At 41.7% G+C, this 26,609-nt stretch overlaps 1 protein-coding gene across 2 annotated transcripts in view; it reads left to right on the plus strand.

Moving 5' to 3' along the window:
- The window catches only part of itpr2 (inositol 1,4,5-trisphosphate receptor, type 2), an 89,771-nt gene that overhangs the window by 33,745 nt on the left and 29,417 nt on the right, over nucleotides 1-26,609 (plus strand). For both annotated transcript variants that reach the window (XM_079567066.1, XM_079567067.1), the window contains exons 28-44: nucleotides 78-203; nucleotides 279-401; nucleotides 514-714; nucleotides 823-1,074; nucleotides 2,193-2,318; nucleotides 3,624-3,752; nucleotides 5,145-5,265; nucleotides 5,965-6,146; nucleotides 6,263-6,405; nucleotides 6,970-7,084; nucleotides 19,296-19,416; nucleotides 20,656-20,840; nucleotides 22,343-22,520; nucleotides 23,224-23,468; nucleotides 23,565-23,765; nucleotides 25,127-25,237; nucleotides 25,453-25,548. In XM_079567066.1, coding sequence (XP_079423192.1) covers nucleotides 78-203; nucleotides 279-401; nucleotides 514-714; nucleotides 823-1,074; nucleotides 2,193-2,318; nucleotides 3,624-3,752; nucleotides 5,145-5,265; nucleotides 5,965-6,146; nucleotides 6,263-6,405; nucleotides 6,970-7,084; nucleotides 19,296-19,416; nucleotides 20,656-20,840; nucleotides 22,343-22,520; nucleotides 23,224-23,468; nucleotides 23,565-23,765; nucleotides 25,127-25,237; nucleotides 25,453-25,548 — 2,655 coding nt within the window. The remainder of the gene's footprint in view (nucleotides 1-77; nucleotides 204-278; nucleotides 402-513; nucleotides 715-822; nucleotides 1,075-2,192; nucleotides 2,319-3,623; nucleotides 3,753-5,144; nucleotides 5,266-5,964; nucleotides 6,147-6,262; nucleotides 6,406-6,969; nucleotides 7,085-19,295; nucleotides 19,417-20,655; nucleotides 20,841-22,342; nucleotides 22,521-23,223; nucleotides 23,469-23,564; nucleotides 23,766-25,126; nucleotides 25,238-25,452; nucleotides 25,549-26,609) is intronic.

Here is a 26,609-nt window from a genome sequence, read left to right on the forward strand (position 1 = left end):
AGTTTAGACACATTAGAGTATTTTTTAGCACATCAGAGTAATTTTAGTAGCATGAATCTAATGTGTGTGACATGCAGATCCTCCTGCGTCTGAGTAAGCTGTGTTATCCCAGTAAGAAGAGCCGTGTGCAGCAGCAGAGGCTGCTGAAGAACATGGGCGCCCACACAGTGGTGTTGGACCTGCTGCAAATCCCCTATGAGAAGGTGAGTGTGACTCATCTGAGGCTGGGCGAGCATGACGTCGGTCTGACTTAAGTGCTCTTTGATTTTTCTCCACAGACGGATGAGAAAATGAACGAGATCATGACGCTGGCTCACACATTTCTGCAGAACTTCTGCCGAGGAAACACCCAGAACCAAATTCTCCTACATAAGCATCTGAACCTGTTCCTCACTCCAGGGGTATGCAAGGCTTTGTTTCAAAATATCCACAGTAAATCAATGAAAAGAAGATAAAGAATAACACACACATACTCGCATTACATCCTGAATCAATCTTTATTTCCCCCCCTAGTTGCTGGAAGCGGAGACAATGCGCCACATCTTTATGAACAACTACCAGCTTTGTCATGAGATCAGTGACCGCGTCCTCCACCATTTTGTCCACTCCATTGAAACACATGGCCGGCATGTTCAGTACCTCAGCTTTTTGCAGACCGTTGTCCGAGCTGACGGCAAGTTTGTGAAGAAATGTCAGGATAAGGTCATGACTGAGGTTAGAATACTTACTCATTCAATAGCAACCTTTTATTGAGACACTTGTAGTAAAGTAGTAAAGCTTTTGATGTTCCCTAATGTCTTTTTGCGTCTCTGGAACTCACAGTTGGTGAACGGCGGTGAGGACGTGCTGGTCTTCTATAATGACCGCTCGTCCTTCCCGGTGCTGCTGCAGATGATGGGCTGTGAGAGGGAGCGGGCGGATGAGGACGGGGCGCTGGCCTATCACATCACTCTGGTGGAGCTGCTGGCCGGCTGCACTGAGGGCAAGAACGTCTACACTGAGCTCAAATGCCACTCGCTGCTCCCTCTGGATGATATCGTCAAAGTGGTGACAGAGTTTCAGTGCATTCCCGAGGTAAACGAGGCTTAATTATCAGCTTTTCTTTTCTATTGGTTGATTTCAGATTTCTCTCAGATGGAGAAAAAGACACTCATATATCAACTCATATATTAGTTGAGGTGCAGATCATAAAGTTTAAAGTCTTGTCTGGCAGCACAAACAAATTAAGATGATTTTTGTTTTTTCATAATAGCATAAAAAAAGTAGCGGATTTAAGTTTTGGTAGAGGTTGTCCGCCAATTTTTTGAAGGTTTGTCAAATTATTGTTTAGCTATTGTTACTGTAAACCAAGGGTCACGCATTAAATTTCACCAAGGTCAAGCAAATGTCCGGAACATGCAGGGTTAATTCACGGTTATACGAGGATTTTTAAGCCTTTATCTATTCCTGTGATTTGAAAATAATGCAGTTAATTGAATTCTAATATTGTTTTATTTGCACTAAAAATATTTGTTTGCTCCCAAATAGCAGAATAGCCTCTATTATGCACAATGTGCTATATGACAGTGATGTGTTTTTTCCTCTTTGCTCACTTCAACACACGGAGCCCTTCTTAGTCCAGGTTTAGTCCTGATTTAGTCCAAGTTTAGTCCTGCTCAGACCTGCTCGCTGCCGATCGGGGAAACAGTGGCACTATTTGCACATTACGATTGCACGTGTATATTTAATTAGGGCGTCCCCTGATTTTTCTTTTTAGAGAGACGTATTTCAGTCATTCCGCAGCCGTTTCTAAAAATATAAAAAGCGTTTCGAAAGCTCAGAGGTAGGACTTTCTCTTTCTGTTCATCTGGGCTATAGTTTACCACTCTGCAGTCAGAGAGGGAGAGGGAGGGAGCGAGAGCACATGCAGGCGCTCGTCTGAGGGGATTCACGGTCGGGTCTAAAATCCGGACCAAGGTCTGCCGTTTAGTGACCTCTGCTGTAAACCAAGTACCTTTTATAAAGTGCTAGTGAAAAATTGTAAACCCATTATTTACATTGGCAAAAAGTCGACTGCTTTGTCACATTAATTCAACCCAAGTGTCCTTGTAATTCAAATGAATAACATAATCCTGTGTGTAGAACGTTGTCTTCTGAAAATTTACTACAGACCTGGATTTAAATCTGACAATGTTGTGTATTTTTTATGCCAGGTGAAAACCGCATACGTGAACTTTGTCAATCACTGTTATGTGGACACCGAAGTGGAGATGAAGGAAATCTACACATCCAATCACATCTGGAAACTGTTCGACAACTTCCTGGTGGACATTTCCTCTGTAAGGCCCTGACACACTCCACGTTCACATAATAGGGTGACCTGTCAAAAAACACGAGACGGCATGGCCTGACAAAGTAAATGAAGCTCTATCTGCTGTCAAGCTGAAATAGTCCAGTGTGGAGTGCGTGAATGCCGCTACAGCGAGTGTGCAGAAGAGCCTTCATGGATATTTTTGAGCTACTGTAATATAAAGCACATTATGTATTTATGAGCTACATTAAAAAACATATCCAGTTTTCTTAAAGGGATATTTCGGGATTTTGACATAGGGCCTCATTTCCTAGTTATCCAGTGTTGCTGATTTCTGGAGATTTTTTTTTTGTAATTCATGCAGTTTCATATTTGAAGAGTTACGTGGTGCTAGGCTAGTGCAAGGCTAGCGCATTTCTATGGTATCAGCTAGCCTGCATTAAAAACAGTTTGACCCGCTCCACAGTGCACCTGAGGCAAATCACTTATAACGCCAGACTAACCATATAAATGTCTGTGTCAATAGAATAATTTTAACCATTTTGCATTTAAAATAACTTATATTTGAGCAGCATCAGCTTCGTGGTTGTATAAGCTACGCGGAGGCGGAGTGATCTGCTAGAAAATAGTCCCTCAAAATGCGATCATTCATGTGATGCAAGGTCAGTTATATTCCACAAATGATTCTATCGACACAGGCATTTATATGGTTAGTCTGGCCTTATAAGTGATTTGCCTCCGATGCACTGTGGAGTGTGTCAGACTGTTTTTAATGCAGGCTAGCTGATACCATAGAAATGCGCTAGCCTAGCACTAGCCTAGCGCCACGAAACTCTTCAAATATAAGAACTGCATGAATTACAAAAAAAATATCTCCAGAAATCAGCAACACTCTGGATAACTAGGAAATGAGGCCTTATGTCAATAATCCTGAAATATCCCTTTAACAGTAGTAAAGGCTTGGTTGAAATATTAGTTTTGAAATTGCCTGGAAAATGTTTACTTTGTCTTTTTCCGTCGTATCGCAAATGCACTTATTTTAAAATCAACACATCCACAAGCATGAACATTTGAACGATATGAACAGCTTCACTAATACTAGGTTCACACGCATCTCAGAACACGTATGAATAAATTAGAGACAAGCTGCACTGCCTGTTGTGACTTTTTGTTTCAGTCAGGCAGTGTACGTTGTTGTTTGCAGACAGCACAATTTTAGAAACGTGATTACTTCCAAAAACAATAATTCCTGCCTGCCAGTGATGCGTCAATATAAAGGACAGGTACTGAACGCTGTGACGTGCCCTGACATCTCCCCTTTGTGCCCCTCCAGGTGTGCAACAGCACCACAGACCGTAACCATGCCGATCAGGCCCTGGAGAAGTATGTGACAGAGACAGTGATGGCTATTGTCAAAGGCTTCTTCAGCTCGCCTTTCTCTGTCAACCACTCCAACCTGCAGGTATTGTTTTCTCCGGTGACAGGCAGGCGAAGTGTGCGCTCAGAGCGACACATATTCACAGGCAAGTTCACTGCGACAGTATTTGACAGTAGGAGGCTCTCGTAACTGCTCCATCACAGGGCTGGGAAAAGGTTAGAAAGTATCACTGTAGTACCCAGAAAAGTAGGTACTGGTACAAACTTGAAGCGCTTCCTGGTGCACTTCCTGAGAAAATCTGCTTTGGTGATCACACGCTGATTCTGGAGAACAGAAGCGAGACTACAAATCGTATTGCTAACATCGCAAACAACAATTCTAAACACTAGCAACACAACACAAATTACATATAAAGCACAGGAGAAGAGTGTCAGCCTGTCGCTTCACAATACCTAAAGGCCCCTATACTTGATTTTTTTTTTTGTGTATGTGTTTTGTTTACAACAATAAAAGAAGAAGCAAAAGTTAATCCGAACACCCACAGAGTTTCACAACTTTCAGGGTCACCTTCACAGTAATGTAAACGAAAAACTTTGCAATTGATTAAAAAGAAAGCAGCTTTGTAATTACATGGACTGTATTTTTTCACAAATCACTCCATAATGCTGTCACGGCACCCTGTGAGGCGATATAGACCAATGGACTGCGGATGGAAAATAGCTGCTGAGCTAAATTTGGTACAAACCATCTCCTCTTGTAAAGACTAATGGTTCTGTACATTGTCCCATTTTCTGCAGTTTGGCATGACCAAAATCTAAAAGCTTCTTGGCAAAAGTGTCATAATAGCGACCAAAACGAGAATGAAAATGCAACAAAAAACTGACACAAAGCCACAAAAGAGCAAGTGACAAAAAATATTTAAAAAAAATCTGTGTATATCAGTTTTCTTATAGGTCTTAAAGGCTGTAAACTCTTTTAGATTTCAGTAAAGCTGAACTGGAGAAAATGCAGTCAGTTAAGGCGGGGGTTAAGAGGTTAAAACGGCACTAAAGGTTTCTTGGTTGGCCCATATCAAATATATGATTATAAGCTACTGAATTTATGGAATGGAAGCTTATTTGTTCTTAGCTTTTCACAGGACACAAGTCACCCAAAGTGCTTCACTGTGTAGGGGGTTTGTACTTAATTCCCTCTACCAAAAAAATGATTGTTTAGGTATTGTTACTGTAAACCAAGTGCCCTTTTAAAGTGCAAGTACAGAAAATAGTACATAGTAAGTTCACTGTGACAATATTGAACACTCACTGCTCCTTCACCTGCACTGTCACGCATCAAAGCCGACATCTATACTTAAACCAGATATTTCAGGCAGAAGTCTTATTAAATGCTCATCAGATTTGTTGTTGAACGCTTCCCATCTGGATAGTAAGCACTCTTTGTACTTGTAAGTTTTCACTGACGGCTTCTTTCTCGCAGACAAACCAGTCCGTCTTCATCAAGCTGCTCCAGTCTGCGTTTCGCCTCTACAACTGCACCTGGATCACCTCGGCTCAGAAGACGAACATCGAGAGCTGCATCAAAACACTGGCAGATGTTGGTGAGTGGTATATACATCAAAAGTCCCATGTTATGATGATGATAAACTGAGCTTTGAACCATTTTATTTTTTTCCTCATGAAAAACATCGCTGGAGTCTAATTCAGTAGTTCCCAGTTTTCTGTTATTATAGTGGCATCTGCAACCTCAACATTGCTGTATATTTGGGGAAATTAAGGCCATTTCTATTATTTCAATGAATTATATAATTACTTTACTCTTTTCTTAGAAGCTTTGAGGAGTTCAAGCTTGTGAATCACTGGTCTAATTGTGCGTGTTAAGTCTGTCTAAAAGCTCAAAACTGAAATGGTGCTCCTCTATGTTCTGACACACCATGTTTCAGCATTTTTCCCTCAACAGAAACATACCTTCAGTCCCGTTCTGAGCAGTTCTGAGCTGAAACTGCGTTTATTGTGGCACCATTGATTTGCTATCATGCCCCTGAGATAACACTGGTGGCTTGTATTTTGTTTTTTAACATTGTTGACCTAATTCACTTTATGCTACACGGAAGAATCAAAAGCCGAGCGCATCTCAGGTTCATAAGCCACAGCTATGCGTGATATGTCCGCTTTAAAGTTCAGACAGCTTTACTGGAACTCTCTAACAAAAAAGAGGAATCCCATTACTACATATCATGTTGTAGTTAAAAAGAAATGTATTGCTTATCTTCCATTCTCTGTGTATTCCCTATCTTTAGCCAAGGCGCGGGCAATAGCCATCCCTGTGGACTTGGACAGCCAGGTCAACACCTTGTCTCTGAAGGTCCATACCAATATGGTGCACCGAGCGGCCAAGGACTGGAGGATCTCCGCCCGCAACCGACCTCGAAAGGAGCCCCTGGGCGGCCCTGACTACAGGAACATCATTGAAAAACTTCAGGTACGCTAAATTTGCACATAATAACTTTTTAAGCTTACTTTAAGCTCATTCCCTCCATAAACACATTTCACAGCAATTACACTTGCAGCTCTGCTAACCCGGCTCATCTTCTGCAGGGTGTGGTGTCCTGTCTGGAGGAGCAGTTCAGTCCGAAGGTGCAGGCGGAGTTCTCGGTGCTGGTGGATGTCCTGCACAGCCCCGAGCTGCTGTTCCCAGAGCCGGCCAGGGTTCGATGCGAGAGCGGGGCCTTCATGTCCAAGTAAGGCATGAACACACTGTTTCCAAGTTGACATTGTCTTGTATTTTGTTTTGTTGCACCTTTTTGAGCAGTAGTAGACACTAACTTTGAAATAACCTGGACTCGATGACTGTGTTTGAAGTCTGTTGCATCAAGAAACTGTACCAAGTTGTAGCAGTGGAAAAAACATAGCTACTTTTTTCCTTGTAGCAGAGTAAAACATGTTATTATTTGTTCTTTACTTTAACAGGAAAGTCCCATTGAAATTTCAAGGGCCCCATAGTGTACCGTATTGTAGATGTTTTTAATAGCTTGCAAACGTGCTGTGAGAGAGCTAGCTGCCACAGCACTGTGCCATCCATAGGAGAATATTGTTAATATGTCAAAATAATCTAAAATCAGCTTGCTGTGTGCTGTCCGCATCTCAAATAAAGCATTTTGGAATTTGTTACTGTCGCTTTGACGGCGAACCACTCCATCTGAAAATTGTTCATCTAAATCAGTGCGCATGAGGAATGAGGATGAAGCGTTTGTGAGCGTTAGAAATCCGTCGGTGACTGTTGTTCTCTCCTATGTTTTCATCAGGCTGATCAAACACACCAAGAAGCTGATGGAGAAGGAGGAGAAGCTGTGCATAAAGGTCCTGCAGACGTTGAGGGAGATGCTGGACAAAAGAACAAAAGAACTCTATCAGGAGTCTGTGAGTGAGAAATCTCCTAATGACTAATATGCAATTAAAAAACAAAACACCCATGTTCTGCTGGCAGTCATAAAGAACAATAGTTACCAGACGAAGTAGTTGTTTGTAGTGGAGGAAACTGGAGTGCTAAAACATTCAGAATGAGTCCGGTCAAAGTGCCTGGACTTTTAAGACGTGACATCATCAGGTGGAGGAGCAAATGTATTGAGCTCTTGCGAAGTAAACAGGCCGAAGCTCAAAGATGCATGAATGAAGCGAAGCACAGCTATAGATATGTCTTCCCTCAAGGAACACCATTAAACATGTATTAAAAGCTGTGCCTTAAGCCCGATATTCCAGTGGTGGCATCAGCAATGCTGTAGCCATTGTTTCCTCACAGGTCTGTCGGCCCACAGCCCAGACTGCCTCATCACTATGCTGTGGGCCTTTCGGTGTTACATAAGGCTGTGAGGCACTTGAGGACACACTCACTCAGAGAGGGAGAGAGAGAATGGGAGGAAGTGAGGGGAAGGAGCAGCGGGAGGAGGAGGAGGAGAACTGGGGGAGCGCACTGAACAAACAAATCAATACTGCAGCAAGTGGCGGGGGGGATGCACAGTCTGTCTCTCAGCGCACCCCCTCACAGCCAGCCTGGGGAGTGACTGACATGAAGGGGATAGTGGGTAGTGAGCGCGGTGACTGCAGGTGCACGGAGGCTCAGCTCATGGGGCAGAGAAGTCTTCTGGAAAGTTTTGGAGAGTCGGTCCCGCTGCGTGTCAGAGGAGGAGGCGATATGAATAGACTGCAGTTCACACACTATACGCTGTTGAACAGAGTTTTGTTGTTTGACCTAAGGCGGAAGGGAGTTTGAAAAATACGCACTGTACTCAATTTATTTTTAAAATCAAAATTCTGTTGGTTCAGTGCAGCTTAAATACAACCAGATGCATTAACAGCTGAGATAAGACTTAAATATGAACTGTTAAACTATTACATGAATCGATGTCCGAGATCGATCTTGCTGCCCTGGTTTGGCCATAAGAGACAGTTCCCTCTACAGTCTACACCTTCTCCAATACACAGTGGATTTGGCTTGTTCTTTTTAAGAGTCAGACTCTGCTGCCAAATGTTCCCCCGGTTTATGTTTGCATCACTCAGCTGCAAACGGTTCAACAGATGTGAATCAACATGAGAGGAGTGAAAAGTTGAAAAAACATGGTCTGCTTTAAAAGTGGCTCGGCAGACAGCGCGCTAACGATATGTGGTCTGTGTGTAGGTGTAGGAGCGTCTGAGCGAGCACATATGTGGCCCGTGTCATTTCCGCGCCGCCCTGAGCGTGGAGCTGCTGCCTCACCGCTCAGGCGCCAGAGCCACAGAGCACGCCGCTGATGGAGATAATGAGCGAGAAAGCGTTAGACAGACAAAAAAGCCAGTGACAGCATCGGCAGCAGAGGTTGGTGGCTCCCCAGGGGTGCAGCAAGTGGGCGGAGGGGAGGGAGTGGGAGAGGGGAGGGGGGGCCATGTGAGGAGACATGTGAGCAGCAGCAGCAGCGGGGCGAGGGATTGGAGAGGAGCGAGTCTGCTCAGTCCATGAGACAGGGCAGGGGGTGCGCTTACGTAAGAGGCTGCAGTGGCTGAGCCAGCGGCACGTGGACTATCACGTTCTCTCTCTCTCTCTCTCTCTCTCTGCCTCTCTGCCTCTCGCTCCTCTGCTCTCCTCCTATGCTTTTGTCTCGCTCTACCACACTCTGACTGCTGCCTGACTTTCTCCCTCTCCTCTGAGCCAGCATCAGGCGAGTCAGGGTTTGGCTGGGTCATACCAGGAACTCTCTACTCCTACTGTAAACTAAAAGAATGCCAACTTTGTAGGATAAAAAGTAAAGGCTTTTTTCAGGATATGCTTTTGTAGTGAAGGTGTAATTATGAACCACAGACAAAATATAAAGTTTGTTGATAAGCTGGAACTGATAGGAAAAGGTCATTAAGATTGGTATATTTAAATATTTTAGACACATACCGCAATTGTTCTTAACAACAACAGCTTAAGGTGGTGTCTTATAATATTCCTTACTTCTCTATACAAACATGGTTATGTAATATTCATCGCTGCCTTTTTTTTATTTCTCCTCGGTGTATTTCACACTCCTCTCATGCGCACCGTGTCTGTCCCTCGCTCCTGTCCCTTCCTTCTTTCTTTCTCCCTCGCCAACTTTCACACCACCTGCCTGAGGCAAAGCAGATTTACAGATTAGCACCCTCTCGATACTAAGTTCCTCACATGCGCACATGCAGACTGCCGCGTTGCTCTCACGCATGTCCCGCTGAGAGACCATCCCTAGAGTTTCCCATCGACAGACACAGTTGTACTTAGCAGGTTTATCGCCATGGTGCAGGCCACACAGGCAAAGTGTGAGCGGTCAAGTAAATACATGATACCGGATTTTCTGTGTCCTACAACTAAAAACAGGGTATCCAAGCTTTTTTCTCTTGTCGAAGTAGATTTATTTTCTTCATCCATGTTAAAAAATGTGGAAAAACAATATTCAATGTCAGCTGTACTGTTAGAGATACTGGAGTTGTTAGTTCACTCCTATTACTTGACTAAAGATATCTAAATGTACAGTGGGGAAAAAAAAGTATTTGGCCAAAATCCAATGGAATGTCTATGTGAAACTGACCAAATACTTTTTTCCCCACTGTATATTGGTTGTGTTCAATGTGTGAAGTTTATAATTATGGTGCACAAAGAGACAGTGTGATATAAAGGAAAGGAAACTCGAGTTGTTTTGCCAGAAGTAACAAAGTTTCAGTCATCAGGCTCATGCAGTAAAATTGCTAGCCTTTGGGAGGCTATACTTGGACCCTTTGAGCAACAGGTTAGAGAACACTTGATGCATAAAGAGAAATCAAGCAAAATTAAGGGAGATTCCAAAATTCTGTGCACACAAAACCCCTAGCAGAGAGACCTACTTCTTTTGAAACACTGAAGAGGCACCAAGAACCTCCCACATCAGCAGCACAGTGGAGGCGTCCCTTCTATCCCTCCTATTGTTCTGGCTAATGGACGTTCACTGGAGAATAAACCAGATTAACTGCTAAGCTCTTCCCAGAAGATGGTGAAAGGCTGTTGTAGAGCGGAAGGAGCTGTGTTGGAGGAAGAGGAAGGAGGAGGAGGAGCTGACCAGTGCAGGACACCACGCTCTGAAACCGGGACAAACCCAGGAGGTGGTGCACAGTTTTAGAGGATTACCAAAGGCAGGTCCCACTTTGTGACTTCAGCTGGTGGAGAGAGGTGTTTTTTTTGGACAGTTAAGAATGAATGCTCAAAGATAAAGATACAAAAAAGTCGCTTATCAAATTATATCCCTTGAATTTGACAGAAATCCAATAAATGTTTTATTAATTTAATTAGATACGCCTTTTATTTGACTTGAGTGGCCACTTTCATATGAAATGGGTCTCCTTTCCTCTCTGACTTTCTCTCTCCAGTCAGGTGTCCAAGCATTCGTTTCCATGACGGCGAGCTACTGGCAGATGTTTGTCTGGCCAGCCTCTGACCGACCACATGTGTTTCGTGCTTCTTAAGTTGAAAATACCAAGGACCAACACGTGAACTGGCTTTGATGATCGTATGAGTTCTGCGAAGTTATACATTTAGGTTGTATACATGTAATTTAATATGGTCACTTTCTCAAAAATAGACCTGGATTTATTTTATTTAGCAACCCTGCATAATCTACCAGCTGCCTGCTGATATCATGAGATGGTGTCCTTCTGTATATATAAAGTTTAAACAGACTCACCTGAAGCTTTATGAACATTTGTGCTCCCATATGTCCTGAACTGCTATTGATTTTTGTCCTCTTTAAAGCTCTGTCACCCACTTATGTGTAAGTGAAGTCCAGGCGTTTAACTTGGTACATAGGATTTTGTTTGGGTTCATATTATTCATCTCTGTGACGGAATTCTGGAGGTTCTGAGCTTTCAAATAAGTGTTGCAGGACAGCTCCGTGTATTGTGGTGTCATTGCTCAATACAGAGTGCTTTCTATATTCCCTTCCTTTTGAATTATATAACATGGAATACTAGTGGTAAGATCAAAAGTACTTAAACAAGCCCGATTAATTCATAATGCAGACCCTCTAAGCTATCAAAGTCAAAGTGTTGGCTGTCACACATATCCCATAAGCCGTGATGAATGAGATGAACTGTGGTGGTCAACAGACGTTAGACACAGTTCACAGCATGTTACTTGGTGTGAGTCAGATCATTCATGCTCAGTGGGCACATGACATGCAACAGGACGGATTGCATTTGGAGTGAGACCGATCGCACAGAGCTGCTCCATTCCACTGGTATCCTGGAGAGTAGTAGTAGCATGGTTACTGGCTATCATGGGTTACTATAAATGTTCAATTCAAGGATACAAAGAAACAATTTGTGTGCAAGTTATTGATTTAGACATGTGAGAGGACGTATTGCCGGAAGCTAGCAAGATGACCTGTGTGTGTCCCCTGATGTGGTTACCGTGTGCATGTGCAATACATATGGGTTTTACTGGTTTATTGGGGGGTTTTGTTAGGGCAAAGTGGCTCAGATGCCTATGTGTCATCAGAGGATAAAATGTGCATTATGACTAGTTTGAATTGAAGCATAATTTGTATAATCACATTGTTGCTGCTTGTGAAAAGTCTCCTCGCACTTAGGAACACCTTCCTGTTTTTTTTTTTTTGGTTGAACTCTCTTGGTTGAACATGCATAGGTTACTACTGTCTGGTCCCCCAGCAAGTTGCTTCATGTTACCAAGGCAACTTGACTGTAAAACTGCTTTGAAATCTCCCCTTGTGGCAGGAAATGGATAAATATGGACAAAAATATAAAATTGGTATATATAAAATAGCGTGGATATAATAGAGCAAAGAAAAGCTCCTGCTGCCTCCCAAACTTCTGAAGATCCCTGCAGAAGAAGATCATTTAGATTTTCTGATCATAATCATACGGTCATCATGTGCTGTTTTATGCTTGGCTACAGGTTTAATCACAATCAAGTCAAAGTCACAATTCAAGTGGTTGCACTAAGAAAATCACATATTCTGCCAGTCTTTTAGCAAGTGCTCTGCAGAAAACTAAATATACGCTCTCATTTTTTTCTAGTATGTATAAAACCTGTACTTTAAACCACTACAAACAATGTTCTGCTTGTGATTCTTGATGCACACCCTGATGATAATCCTTTGAAATATTCACTTGAATCCACTGACTATAAAAAAACAAATTGTAGTTGTACTTGAAATTGCAATATATAGCACAGAAAGTGAACTTATTTTTTTTCCAAAACTTGTTTATCAAAGAGTCTGTAACAAACACAGTCCTCGCTTAACAATGTTAGTGAATCACATGTAACACTTCCACTCTGAACGCCCCATAGCTAACCGTTGTCCTTTTGCTCTGGCTTGTTTACCAGTCTTGTTTCTTAGTGAAGCACTCTCAGCAATTGCTCTCACATGCAGCCATAATTTGTTTTGCTGATGTGCTTGTTTGTTGAGTTAAAGCATTTTATTTGCTTCAAAATTGCATCAAAAAGAACTTGAAAATAGCGTCATGTGAAACCTGAAATTTAGATATTTGATAACTGCTTTGAATATTTGGCTAATGACACAATTTCAACACACATTATATTACATACGCTTTTTCCGTGTATGGTGTTGGACAAGACTTAAGCTGTGTGGTGTGTTGCAAATGTTTTGCTAACTTGATAATTTCAAAAGCATTTACTTGGCTACATCGAAGTAGTGTGTGTGTGTTTCTCAAACTTTCTGAGTTAGATTGCTTTCCAGAAACTGTTTACAATCTAATTGGGGGAAATTCCTTAATCAGGTTTCCACAAAGGAGAAACCGGCTCTTTTTTCACCTCTGTTCCCTCTTGACCGTTGGTTTCAGATGGAGAGCAGGGGGCAACATAACTTTGTGGGAAATTCACTGCTTTTGAAAGAAAAATCTAAACCGAAAATTCACAAATATTGAGAGTCCATCCATCCATTTTCTTCCGCCTTATCCAGGGCCAGGTCGTGGAGGCAGCCGTTCGAGATGCCCATACTTTCCTATCTACTGACAACTGACATTGACATTGCATAACTTCAAATCATAACAACGCCGCTCAAGAAGCGACTTCCTGTTTCAATCCAGCACGCCAAAATAAAAGCACACATCTCGTCTCATTGATTAGTTCAGCAGGTACTTGCAACATTACAAGAAAATTATTAAATACACAGATTTTTAAGTGTCTTGTCTGTTAATAGTTAGGCAGAAAGAGAGTTGAACTAATGAACTGCTGAACTAATGAATAAGACGGTGCTTTTATTTTGGTGTGCTGGATCGAAACAGGAAGTAACTTCTTGGGCGGCCTTGTTATGATTTGAAGTTATGCACAGTCAATTAATAAAAGCTCTTCTGGGCGGATCACGAGTCATTCCCAGCCCACCTAGAGAGCATTTCATTTTAACAATGTTTTATATTTGTTCCAACTTCCTTTCCCAGAAACATACCTGAAGTAGTATTTTGATTATTTCTGACAGTTCTCAGTAATCCTATTCACTTTTGCCATTTCTTCTTCTTCTACTGAAGTGTATTTTCTGGATTTTCAGGAATTGTCCTCTGCATTTTTAAGGCGACAAGTTTTTAGCATGATGTTTGCAGAAATGGTGGCTTGAATGTTGTTCTTTTTATGGGTAATTGGCTGCCAAGAAATAAGACTCCAAGTTTTTACTAATCCAGTGTCTTTCTAATTTGTAGAAATTATTGTATGTATCAACGCCGAAGCAGATTATCCAAAATTATCTAATATATAAAATCTTATCACAATCGCAATTTTTTTCAGTGTTCCGTGTTTTACTAAAATCATTCTGCCCAAAAGACTCCTTGAACATATCATGTGTTTGACCATAGCCATCGACCTATTGAATTATTATAGGCTTGTGAAAGCTTCAGAGGATGGTCTGCTCTAGTGGTATTTGGTCTATGGGGGAAAGTGGCTGCGCGCTGTCAGCCAAGTCCTTTCAGGTTTACTGCGGGAGCGACAGGACAGCTAATCGACTCCCCTGACGTGAACTTACTTCGGGCAGATCTCTTCTGCCTCTGTATTCACTGACCTAACGTGACCCAATCGGTGAAAGTTCTCGTGTTACAAAGCATTTTTCATCTCAAAGCATTTCTAACTTTTACGTATGCATTTGACTTAGATTTCATGTTGTTTGGTGCGATGACGCCTGCTTTACCGAGTTAAAGTTTTACCACAGTGAAATGGCCGTTGTATGAAGGTCGATATGTTTCTTAACATTAGTGACCGAGGAAGACGGGGAGTTCCATATTCCAACAATAGAAATGGGACTCACTCATCACATTGGTACAGAATGGTTGCACAGTAACAGTTAGGAGGGGTTTACTTTTTCTTTGTCATGCTCTGTGCCCAATATCAAATAAGAAGGTGAAATAATGAACAGATCACACTCAAATAAGTCAGAGAAAACTAGGTACATTTGAACTATGTTCGTTTGTGCTCTTTGTGTAGACATAAGCACTCACTTGTACTTTCTGTACAAGTAACTAAAGTCAGGATGTGCTTATGTGTGATATAGAATGCCTTTGCACCTTTATTTCAGTTTCTAAATTATGTGTTTATTGGTTTATTTGGTAGGGACAGTGCATGTTAATGAAGAAGCCACACCGGATTGTAGCTCAAGCACAACCTCATTCATCCTGGCCTGTTGTACATGTTTTTAGTGCCCTCACTCAACCATCTTTCTGTTAGCAGCATGTCAACAAAAACAATGCACCTAATAGTTCATTTCAAGGTACTTATATCCCCCCATGGGAAACTGAAGCTACAAACATAGCTTACCACCACTGAGTATGGAGTGAATGTACAATTGTCTCATGTAAAGCGCTTTGTGACTATATGTCTGTGAAAGGCGCTATATAAATAAAGATCTTCTTCTCCTTCTTCTTCTACTTCAATCCCCACATTAGCTGGTTGGTATAGGTCGACCAATATATGATTTTGTAAGGCCGATGCCAATGCCGATTTGGGAGGATTTTGATAGGCCAATGCCAATATAATCCTGTGTATGATGTTGCTAAACTGACAGCTGGGGGCGCTTTATTAGGGCCATAGAGCCGATTTATTCAGGAAATTCATGTTTAGTAGGTACTTCAGAGGGAGCCCGTCATATGCTTATTGAGGTCTTGGGCCGAGAAAGTTGTGGGAGGGCTTTTTTTTTTTTTCAATGAAAAAGACGGGAATTCACTATCATGTTCGGAAGATGTCGGCCTTTAATCGGCACGATATTGAGATATTGTGAAACACCCATGTGACGGCCCGATATATCGACCGGCCGATATATCGGACTCTACTAGTTGGGGACACCTGACTCCAAGTACTTTGTCGGAAAGTGAAAGGCTAGCTGTTTCTCAAGAACATGTTTTTAGACATTGAGTCACTGAGGTCTTCCATTTGACTGAGATTTTTACTTTTTTTTCTCCGCTTAAAGCAAGAAGGCATTGAAATGACACGTTTTTAGCTCTTGTTTTTGACTCAATCCCAACGATTTTTCTATGATTTTGTGTTGAATTGGTTTAGCAAAATAAGCCAATGTTATTGCTCTCGCTATATTCAAGGCAGCTATATTCAATGTTGTTTTCTTGTCCATATTGTGCAGCCCTAATTGTTGAAGCCAGTGTAGTTTGACTAAAATAGATAAAAAAAAGACCTCAATAAGCATATGAATAAGCTCGGGGCAGTTTGTCATTGTCTTGCCTTTTGTTCGGTGGTGCAGACAGCAGGGATCTAAGGTGAATGGGAGACCGGCAGCTCATCCCTGCTTCTGCTTAGACCCTATCTGCAGTGTGGCGTGCCCGTGCACATTTTAAACCTCGTCTGCTTCACACGATCTATTGTTTGTTCCTCTGTGCTCCGGTCTCACCCCCTCCTCCTCCTCCTTTACGAACTACGCTTCTTCCACATCCCTTTCTCGTGGCTCTTGCATCACCTGACCGGAGTTTTTCCCGTCAATGCAGCAGCCATGGGATGACTCAGGCTGGGCACACGCTGGCCGCCCCGTCTTCTTCTCCATCCCGCGGCTGGCTGCTCAATTGGCACGAGCTGATTTTTAAAACGCAAAGTGGCATCCCCATCTCAAATCAGCTTTGCCTTTGATGTCCACTGATCTCTCTGGGGGAACTAGTGAATTGTTGGTTTTCACATCACAGAATTCTATAGATGTAAATGACTTAGTATAATGGTAAATATAGTGAGAAAAAAGCACAAGCAAGCACCTTCACTTCATTAACGTTTTATCAGAAAGAACAGACTTGCAAATACTACCCGTGACCTGATGTGTTGATTAAATGAGTCTTTCATGGTGTAATAAACAGTCAAAGGCTATTAACCAGGGATGCCCAAATTGCAGCCCAAATGTGGACTTTTGGCAGAGTTGGCACACACCACCTGAGATTGTATTTCACTGTCAGTGTAGCAATTCTAAATGATTACATTTAGTGTGAGGAAAAAGTCTGCTGTGTTTTGTTGGATGTCTCATTTCATGGGGTAAACGTATCATTAGTATGTTTTGTTTTCTCATACTGTAGTACCGAGTTTAGATGACGCCTATAGCTCTTGTATGGCTTTGATCTCTGCTCCAAATGGATGAATGTCCATAAAGTGGTAAAAGTAAAACCTCGGGAAAGTTTCTGCTCCTCGTTTCCATAAGTCCATAAGCAGTTTCAAAGATTCCTCAGCGGCGAAGTAGCAAAACAAAACAACAATTGCCCTTTTCTCCATTGTAAACTCGACGTCACGTTGAGACTATTTTTTGGGTTGGGGCGAGTCAGAAAAAAAGCTGACCGGCGTGTCACTAATGTACGGACCCTAGACCCATTCTGAGCTAGCCTGGCCTTAGCCATCCGTAAACTCTGGTCAATTATAATTTCCCTACATGTACGTCTGGGCCGGATCTCAATGGCCGCGTTACATCGATTGAATTTCAACCTACCATTCAGCGATCGGGAGAGGCGGGTGTTGTCGGTGACGTCAAGCATTTGCGCCGCATTTGCTGCTTGTAGTTTGGCAATGGCGGCGGATATGAAAGTAATGGAAGCTCTTCTGTCCGTTCTGGCTCGGCTCCCAAATATCCAGAAATTAAAACTGAAGCCTTGGAATGCGCAAGGAATGCTCCCAAGAGTTATGATTGAGCTGCTTCACTCACTCGGGCGCATCACATACGTCACAACCAAACGCTAGCGAAAATCAGATCCAATCGTTTGAAAGGAGTTCACCCCTCCCACCTGATAGCTCAATTGTGAAGGTCCAGACCCTTGTACGAAATGCAATGAGTACAACGGTATGATAAAACCAGGTTGATTCAGAGCCCTTTGCACTCTACGTTCAACACCTCGCCATTGATTCTTTAGCATGTAGCTAACATAAAATGGTGGCTTTTTTTGTTTTTACTATGGTTTGTTTTTCTCAAGTGTATTTCGATGCTGAGGTAAAGCAGGTTTACAAGCCACAATTGTGCATTATATGTCCAGTTTGATACGTGTCACAGCCGGCTGCCTGGACTCTCACCTGTGCTTAGTAGGCTTTTTGCGTTTGTGCATTCGAGTGTGTGTCCCATGTGTGTGTGGGTGTGTTTTTGTGCGCGTCTGTAGCAGCGGCTCCTGCAGACAGGGGAGGCAGACAGTGTTGGTGCTGACTGCAGATGAGATGGAGTGTTTACTGACACCGGGTGCATCAGCTGCTCATGCTACTCCTGTCTCTCCCAGCACTGCACCGCTCCATTACCGCATCATCTGCACGTGTACGAATGCTCATAAGGGGAATATAGTTTGTTTGCTTTGTTTTACTCTGTGAGGCCTTTTTACACCCCTTGACGTTTAATCTGTCTTATGCAAAACTATGATTAGATAAGAATGAAAAGTAGTAGCTTTAAAATTTGCTCTTAGATAACAGCTACGTCTGAACTAGGGCTAGGTGCCATTTAACGATACCAGTATGGAATAAGTTTAGGTACCACCGGTATTGAAAAAATCTAAATATCAAAAGTATCTTAAGAGACCAAGTTTTGATGCTGTTGAATGAACAGTATTATTCAGTTTTCTGGTTCTAAGAGAGAAATATTTCAGTATAGGTATTGAAAAAGTTATCATTCAGGTATCAGTATCGAAAACCAAGTATCGTTAAAATACTGGTTTCGAAAAAATATTATGGTACCTTGCCCTAATCTGAACATCCTTAAGCTGCAAAGGAGGACACAAGTTCTACTTTTTTTTTTTTTTCCTGAATGTGGATGTTGCCGTTCCTCATTTGAAAGCTAAGAATTTCCAGTCACTGACTTCAAACTCCTGGAGGCCTGCACTAGCTCTAATTAGGATTTGACTGGCGAGAACTGCTGGGATTAGGGGAGAATAGAGGAGTCCCTTTATGTTTATGGCAAAGTGGTTTTAGGATCAGGCTCTTTCTGTAATGTTTCTTTATTTCTAATTGTGAATAGATCAGCATTTCAGCTGCGTCTCTGAAGGTCATGTTCATGAAATATTTACGAAGCCTTTAAATTGAATTAAAAATGGGAGAAATTGGGTACAGCAAACAGTTAGCCTTGGTCACAAATTCGGAACTAATTTCTAGCTCTCACAAACCCCTCCGCATTTGCATGAATTACATGTACTGTATGTACAGGTGATGCAAAGGATATGGAGATGGAAACTCTGACAAATTCTGGTACAGCTTGTTCTTTTGAGTTTGCATTAGTTTATAATGTGTTAAATGCAGTGGTCTGTTTTTGCAATTGCTACATTTACAATATACTCTACAGGGACAAAGATATTTTACTCTGCTACGAAGAGAGATGATACAGGAGATTTGCAGCTCCATGATCCTCCCCTTACTGTATAACCAGTTTTCTGAAAATTCCCCCTATAATATGGGTTGTTTTTTCCATCGATGTTATTGTCGTGGTGTCATTATAATCATTACCAAAGAAAGGCAAGACTGAAGGCTCAGCACACTTTCAGATTTCCTTTTATTTCTAATCATCGTTGTGCACTAAACATGTTTTATTTATGGACGGATATTTTTGCCAGGTTATGTAAGTATATTTTTTTCCAGGCATTGCAACAGACACTGTTCTTTCTCTCAGACTGTGATATGGATTTAGCATAGTGATTTGTGTCTCCACAGGGAAATGAGTTAAGAAAGATCCTGCTCACACGCTACTTCGGAAATCAAAAGCTTCTCTCCAAGACCGAGCTGGGGAGTGGAAACAGCGCGTCTGGTGGCTTTGTCAAACCGTCATCCGGAGGTACTGACAACCTTAAATAAACCCGTAAGATGTGAGATGGTCTGACGCTGAAAATGCTCAGGCCTCAACATGATACTGTTCCCCTTCTAAAGAAAAGTTTGTCTGACATATAGAGCCCGAGATTGTGTCTAAATTTTATTGGATTTCTGGCACAAAACCAATGGGCTGACTCTACAGTGTGTTAGATGTATTTTTACCATCTTTGATCATGATCTTTTCTATACTTTTTTTAATTAATATTATTTTTTAGCTTATTTCAATTCACGGAGTGTTGCAGGTTCCTCCAAAAATGACAGATTTCTATTGTAATGTTTGACTTATAACCCAACTCTATACTTTTGGTTGGGTTGACATTTAACTTGATGTCATTGCCATATCCGATAGTTGGAAAGGGACAGAAACCCAAGCAGTTTTGACAATCCTGAGCTCTACTGTCTACGAACTAGGGCCAGGACCTTTTTCCATTAATTTCGATTTATTGATTACATAAGGTTTAGTGCGATTAAAAATATTAATCGAAATGAATCAAACTTTACTTAAAGCAGTACTAAGTAACGTGTTTACCTTAATAAATCCTTTTTGTAGTCCCTGTGGGGGTAGTACAAGTGTTTATGGGATGATTGGAGGGTCTTTCATCTCCCCCGGTGTCTCTGGCCAGAAAACCATGTTTGCAACTAGACTGCCACTGGACCGGAGCCACCAATACACACTAATGGAATCATGAAGAAGAAGCTAGCATGCTAACAGGTTAAGCTACCTGCGGGCTAGCGTCACTTTAAACAGTATTTACAGCCAAGTTTGAGTGAAAAAAAAAAATTCCATTGTATAATTTGATGTACAATATCCCTCTCTCCCTTCGCCTTTTCTGTCAGCGTAGTATTTACTCTCAAGACAATTAATAAGAAAATTAAAAAATCGCAACTTGTTACAACACCTGCAGTTACACTTAAGGCCTCTAGGGGCAAGAGTTACTTAGTACTGCTTTAAGCGGCACAGATACTTTTTCAGTTACAAAGAAGTATCTAAAATATATACAACCCCTTACTAAATAATGCTTAAATGCGATTAATTCATAGCAAAGCCCATAATAACTCAATTAAAACTTTTATTCGAGTCTCATCACAACTAGGAACATGACGTCGTCACAATATAAAAGTCCCACAAGCGAACCATGTTTGGATTAGGTCTTGTTAATTTGCTTACTGTGTTGCCGTTCCGTTTATACGTCTTTCCTTGTAGCTTCGCCTCTGGTGGACTCGGACCGGCCGTGCAGCAGTGTGATGGAGATCCAGTGTCTCCTGGACAACGTTGGGGCCTCAGAGCTGGTGATAGACTTGATCGTCAGCACCAAGAACGACCGCGTGTTTGAGGAGAGCATTCTGCTGGGCATCGCTCTGCTGCAGGGAGGAAACACGCAGATCCAGGTGCCTGCAATGTTCACTTTTTATATCGTTTTAACAGTAGCGCAATAATTTCAAGGATTTGATCAGATCAAGAGGAAGGATGTATATCTGTCTGTGAGTCATTTACTGTAGTATATTTGAGAATACCTGACATTTCTGCTAAGGATTCGGTCTACACACTTGATATACAAGGCTTTAAAGGCACTACACCTATTTTTTCTAATAATGGAACTAAACTAGTTTTGCCTTCCTTTAGTATATTGTAAACTCAGACATTTGTAGGGAAACCACTGTGCATCTAGCTTTAAAGCCTTTCTATCAATTTTGTACCATTTCTGTGAAAGTGACCCTGAAAAGTGACCCTGTAAGTTGTGAAATCTGCCTACAAACCTGTCCCTGAGGAGAATTGGGAGGCTACAAGGAAGTTAGGAAAGTTAGAAATGAGTTTGAACTAGAGCTGAACCGATCCAACTTTTTTTTGCTTCCGATACCGGTACTGGGGGTTTGAGTATCTGCAGATATCCGATATTAACTGATACCAAGAGACTTTCTTGAAAGCAGTTACTGTGAATGATAAAATTGGTCCTCTTTTCTCCAGTGTGAGATCAATAAAATCTCATTTTCTCTTGCAAAATGCTATCAGTTATAGGCTATCAATTAATAAACTGTAATGGAAGAACAACTTGTGAAAAATGACTTTTACAGTAAAGATATGACCGACATAGCCGCTAGCTTTAGCATACTGTTGCTAGCTGCAGCATTTTGCACGGCAATAAAATAAGCATATGCGTAGGGTAAAACTAACTCAGTTATTGAATTGTTTCATATAAATAGACTAGTAATTGTAATTGTTCAAGTTATAGATGCATTATGCATTTTTTTATGTGGAAAAAAGTGATATTTGTGAGTATATTTAAGCTTGTAGTGACCCATCGGCTGTATTAGTGGTCAGCATGGCGCCTTTACTTTCCGTCACAGCGGTCTTTGGGACTCTACAGGATCAATTGTTTGTAGGTTTTTCAGGTGAGAGGGTCAGTCAGGAGTGAAAACCTTGCAAATTGATCCTGGAGCCACCGTGATCAAAAGCAAAGGCGCCATGCTGACCACTCATACACCTGCTGGGTCACTACAATGTCAAATATGAACGAATATCAACTTTATTTTCGCATAAAAAGTTACATAATCCACCTTTAAAGACCAAATGTTCAGTTAACCTTCAGCCTACCAGTGAATACTGAGTCACCATTGGTGTTTTGTTATGAATTAGCCTTGGATACAGGTTTTGTCAACTCTAGCTGAGCTCTAGTCCAATAATATTTAGCTCTCCCATAGAATATATTGATTGCCTGTCCGCCACCTCAATGTAATGATATTCAACTATGATGAATTATGATGTTTTGTGGTTCTCGGCTTGGCAGTGCAAAATCCCAGTGGCTCAAATCTGTGCATAGGCTCTTAAGAATGCCGTGACGTCATGTGAACGCAATCGATTTACATTGGTTTCCATGTTGTGTCCCACTCAGAATTCGTTTTACAGCCAACTGTACAAGCAGAAGTCGTCCGAGCGCTTCTTCAAAGTATTCTTCGACCACATGCAGGTGGCTCAGCAGGAGATCAGAGCCACTGTGTCCGTCAACATGTTCGAGCTGGGCTGCAGGAAGAGAGACGATGACAGTGACGGAGGCGGCCGTGTCAAGAAAGGTAACAGCGAGTAATGGAGCCTTTACCTGCCTTAGATCACACACTTTGCCCTCCTTGGCCTCAACCCTGAGTGAGGCTCCAAGACCGACAACACACTCATAACATTCAGTCAAAACCGCTGTCAGAATGAAACATTGTGATTTTTAGTTTTGACTTTAGATGCCTGACTTCAGTGTCACAGATGAGTGGATAGAAGTGACAGTGGGGTCATCATAAGTCCCTCAAGCTTTTCTGAGTGAAGGACAGGCAGCTCACATGACTGGGTACAAATCCGGTTCCAAAAAAGTTGATCCCAAAGGTTGATCAATGCATAAATAGGAGGTAAAAATTATACTAAAATAATGAATCTGCTGATATCTGTGTAAACCCTGCGTGTAAACCTTTCTAGTGCACTATTTGGGTGGTCCCTCACTTCCTTTGTTCCAGGATTTTCAACAAAAAGGAGTTAAAATCCCCAATGCCCGTCACTGGGCCGCTGTTTCCAGTGTGCGCCGTCACATGTCAGAGGGCATGTGACACAGGACACCGTGAAAGGCCTATTGTGTTACAAGTGATGGCTCACACTTTTTATACTTAAAGGTTAGAGCTAGGTAAAGGAGGATAATACCCCACACTTCACAGGCTTGTTAAATATAACCACCAAGTGACTAAGGTGCAGTAAGTTGTAGTAAGACGTTATAATCACTATCTTTGATGGATTTAGATAAAGACTCCAGCCTTCACATGAGGGACGACATGCGTGGCCAGCTAAAGGAAGCCTCGTGTGCGACGTCTCAGGCCTTCTGCGCCTACAGGAAAGAACTGGACCCAGACATGGAGGGCATGGGACAGAACAATGAGGTGATCGAGGAGGTCGAAGAAATCCAAATGAGCGCCTCGATCGCCATCATGAAACCTATTCTACGGTACCTCCAGCTGCTTTGTGAAAACCATAATGCAGACCTGCAGGTATTGCCTCCATTTATCTTATTAATCAGTACACTATTCATGCATGGAATATTGCCCCACCATACTATGTTTTTATCTTTACATTCCTGTATTTAGAACTTCCTGCGGAACCAGAATAATAAGACCAACTACAACCTGGTGTGTGAGACGCTGCAGTTCCTGGACTGTATTTGTGGCAGCACCACGGGAGGCCTGGGGCTGCTGGGGCTCTACATCAATGAGAGTAATGTGGACTTGGTGCGCCAGACTCTAGAAACTGTCACAGAGTACTGCCAAGGGCCCTGCCATGAAAACCAGGTAAGTTAAATAGACTTTTGATGGCATAATAAAGTCCAAATTTCCAATATCCAAAATCTTTAACCTCCACCTGAACCAAGCACATTTTCTCCACTTTGGCATTATCAAAATCTGAAAGATTAAAGCAGTACTAAGTAATTTGTTTACCTTAATGAATCCTTTTCGTAGTCCCTCTGGGAGTAATACAAGTGTTGAAGGGATGATTGGGGGGTTTCATCTCCTCCTTGTGTCTCTGGCCCGAAAACCACACTTGCAACTTTCCCTGCTCCGACCTGGAGGCGCAATACACACTAATAGAATCGCGAAGAAGAAGCTAACAGTGGGCTAGCGCCACTTAAACAGTATTTACAGTCAAGTTTTAGTGGCAAAAAATATCTCCTTTGTGTAATTTTGCACAATGTACAATATCCCTCTCTCCCTTCGTCTTTTCTGTCAGTGTAGTATTTACTCTCATGGACAATTAATGAGTAAAATAAACACAACATGCTACGACACCTGCAGTGGCGCTTATGGCCTCTAGGGGAGTTACTTTAAAAAAAGCATCAAAATAGCGAGGATGAAAACGCAAAATAAGGGCGACAAAAAAGTTGTAGGTCATAGCTGTCAAATGAAGCATTACAGGGCTGCTCTCCAGTTGAGAAGCTTTTAGATTTGGATAAAGCTGAACTGATGAAAATGTGCTCGGTTCAGGTGGGAGTTAAAGGGACTATACAGAGTTTAAAAATGTTAAAATGTAGTATTTTCCTCCCCCTACATGTTCCAGCAATGTCCTAATGTGTAGAATGAGCCCAGACCTTTTCACCACAGCTGCCTCTGAAATCCTGCACTGTCACTCACAAAGTCGTTACTTCGGGTCAGAAGTGCCGTCATGCACAAGCTTAATATAGAACCTGCAGTTACACGTAAGACCTGAGGTGGCAGTAGTGAGCATAAAAAATACCAACTTGCATCTAGCCCCTTTAAGAGGTTAATAAAAAGGTTAATGTGTTTTTTTTGCGTGTAGAGTTTTGTGTTTTCTCCTCCCTGTAAGGTGTTTCTTGGTTTAATAAAGTTAGTAACTAAATTAAAATGTGAGATTGGCTTGTTCTTTCCACATTGTACCCTAATGAAGTAGTACTGTGTGGAAACTAGCTGCTTGATTAGGCGGTAATTACAGTTATTACTTTGACCATTGTAAAGGTTTTTGAGTGTCTCCAATGCCCAGTAGTCATATAATACAAATATAATAAGGTCTATAGTTATATAGCTACAATATTTGAATATGTATGTGCTATGTATATGAAACTATATGTCTTTGAGATTTGTTTGCCATTTAATGTTATAGACATGCCTCGCTGACCGTCATCTTCTTTCCCCACCAGTCGTGTATAGCCAGGCATGAGTCCAATGGCATAGACATCATTATAGCTCTAATTGTGAACCCCATAAACCCACTGGGGAAGAACCGGCTGGACCTGGTGCTTGAGCTTAAGGTAAGTGCCTCTTATAGAGCATTATAGACTGCCTGCTGTGACCTGCTGCAATTAGTGAAGCTATATATATTGCCACGTACAACACAGTCCGCAGTGTGCTCATCAGTGTGTTCTGGTTTTTAATAATGTTGTCTTTGCAGCTTTTTATGCCTTAAGTAGTATGTTATGTTTGATAAACGTGTAAATAAAAATAATGGTGTTTCCCTTTGTCATAGAACAATGCCTCCAAGCTCCTGTTGGCCATCATGGAAAGCCGCCATGACAGTGAAAACGCTGAGAAGATCCTTTATAAGATGAGACCCACTGAGCTGGTGAGTAGAGCTACATACAGCATTACATGCAGGGGTTGGGCGGGAACAGTCGGGAACGGTGTTCTCGCACCTTCACATGGCCAAATTTTTTTTATTAAAAAAAAAAAAATGATTGCGACTTTGTCATTTTCGCACACATACGAAGGTCTGCCAGTGAGATAAATCAATGCTATAAAAATACTAGGTCATGTGGCAGTGTGCCAATGTGCCTGCGGCTCCAGTCCCATCATCTCCTAGTACTGGCTCAAATGATGGCTCTGTAAAGCGGTCTAAGACGCTAAACTAAGAAAACAGGAGACTTATCGTTGGAAGGACTGATGGTTTTTACCAAACTGAAGCACAAGGACAGGGTGAATCGTGTTTTTGGAGTTTTGCTCAGATTATCCCATTCAGAAGCAGGACTCATCCTGGTTTAGTTCTGTGTAGTCCTAGTTTATTATTAGGTTATTTATTATTCTTAAGTCTTAATCTATTGCTGTGTTTTTGTTTTCCAAAGCCTTAAATTGCTGGAATATAATACTTTTATAACTTTAATGTTTAGGCCCAATTCTATTCTATTCCAGCAGTTGATGGTAACGAAATTCTCATTTATTTATCCCAAAAATATGAATACATTTGGAGGTGGGAGGCTCACCCCTGACCGGCCCAGTGGCCAATAACCTCTGACCAATCTCCCCCAGTAAAAAAAAGTTGAAGAGCCCTGCTGTAAGCAATGCTAACTGTGAAAGATGATTTTCTCAAATGAACATAATAAACAGCCTGCGATCAAATTTGTTAATAAGTAATGTTTCAGCACGCATGTTAATTTCTTTGTTTAGGCATCCTTTGAATAAATGGGATCATGAAAAATATGTAAAGAAATGGGTTCTTCTTAGACATAGGACTGCAGGCCACCATGCCTGCCTTGAGAGGAAATATGCACACAGTTCAGCATATCAGCCTATTTGGGAATTGTTTTGAAGAAACTTTAAAAATGTGATAGTTATAATGAATACAAGCTTAATAGATGATAGAAACACATTTATAAAAAGAAAATCACATAAACACCCAATCATTTATGA

The sequence above is a fragment of the Gobius niger genome (assembly GCF_951799975.1).
Source record: "Gobius niger genome assembly, chromosome: 12".
NCBI classification, from domain to species: domain Eukaryota; kingdom Metazoa; phylum Chordata; class Actinopteri; order Gobiiformes; family Gobiidae; genus Gobius; species Gobius niger.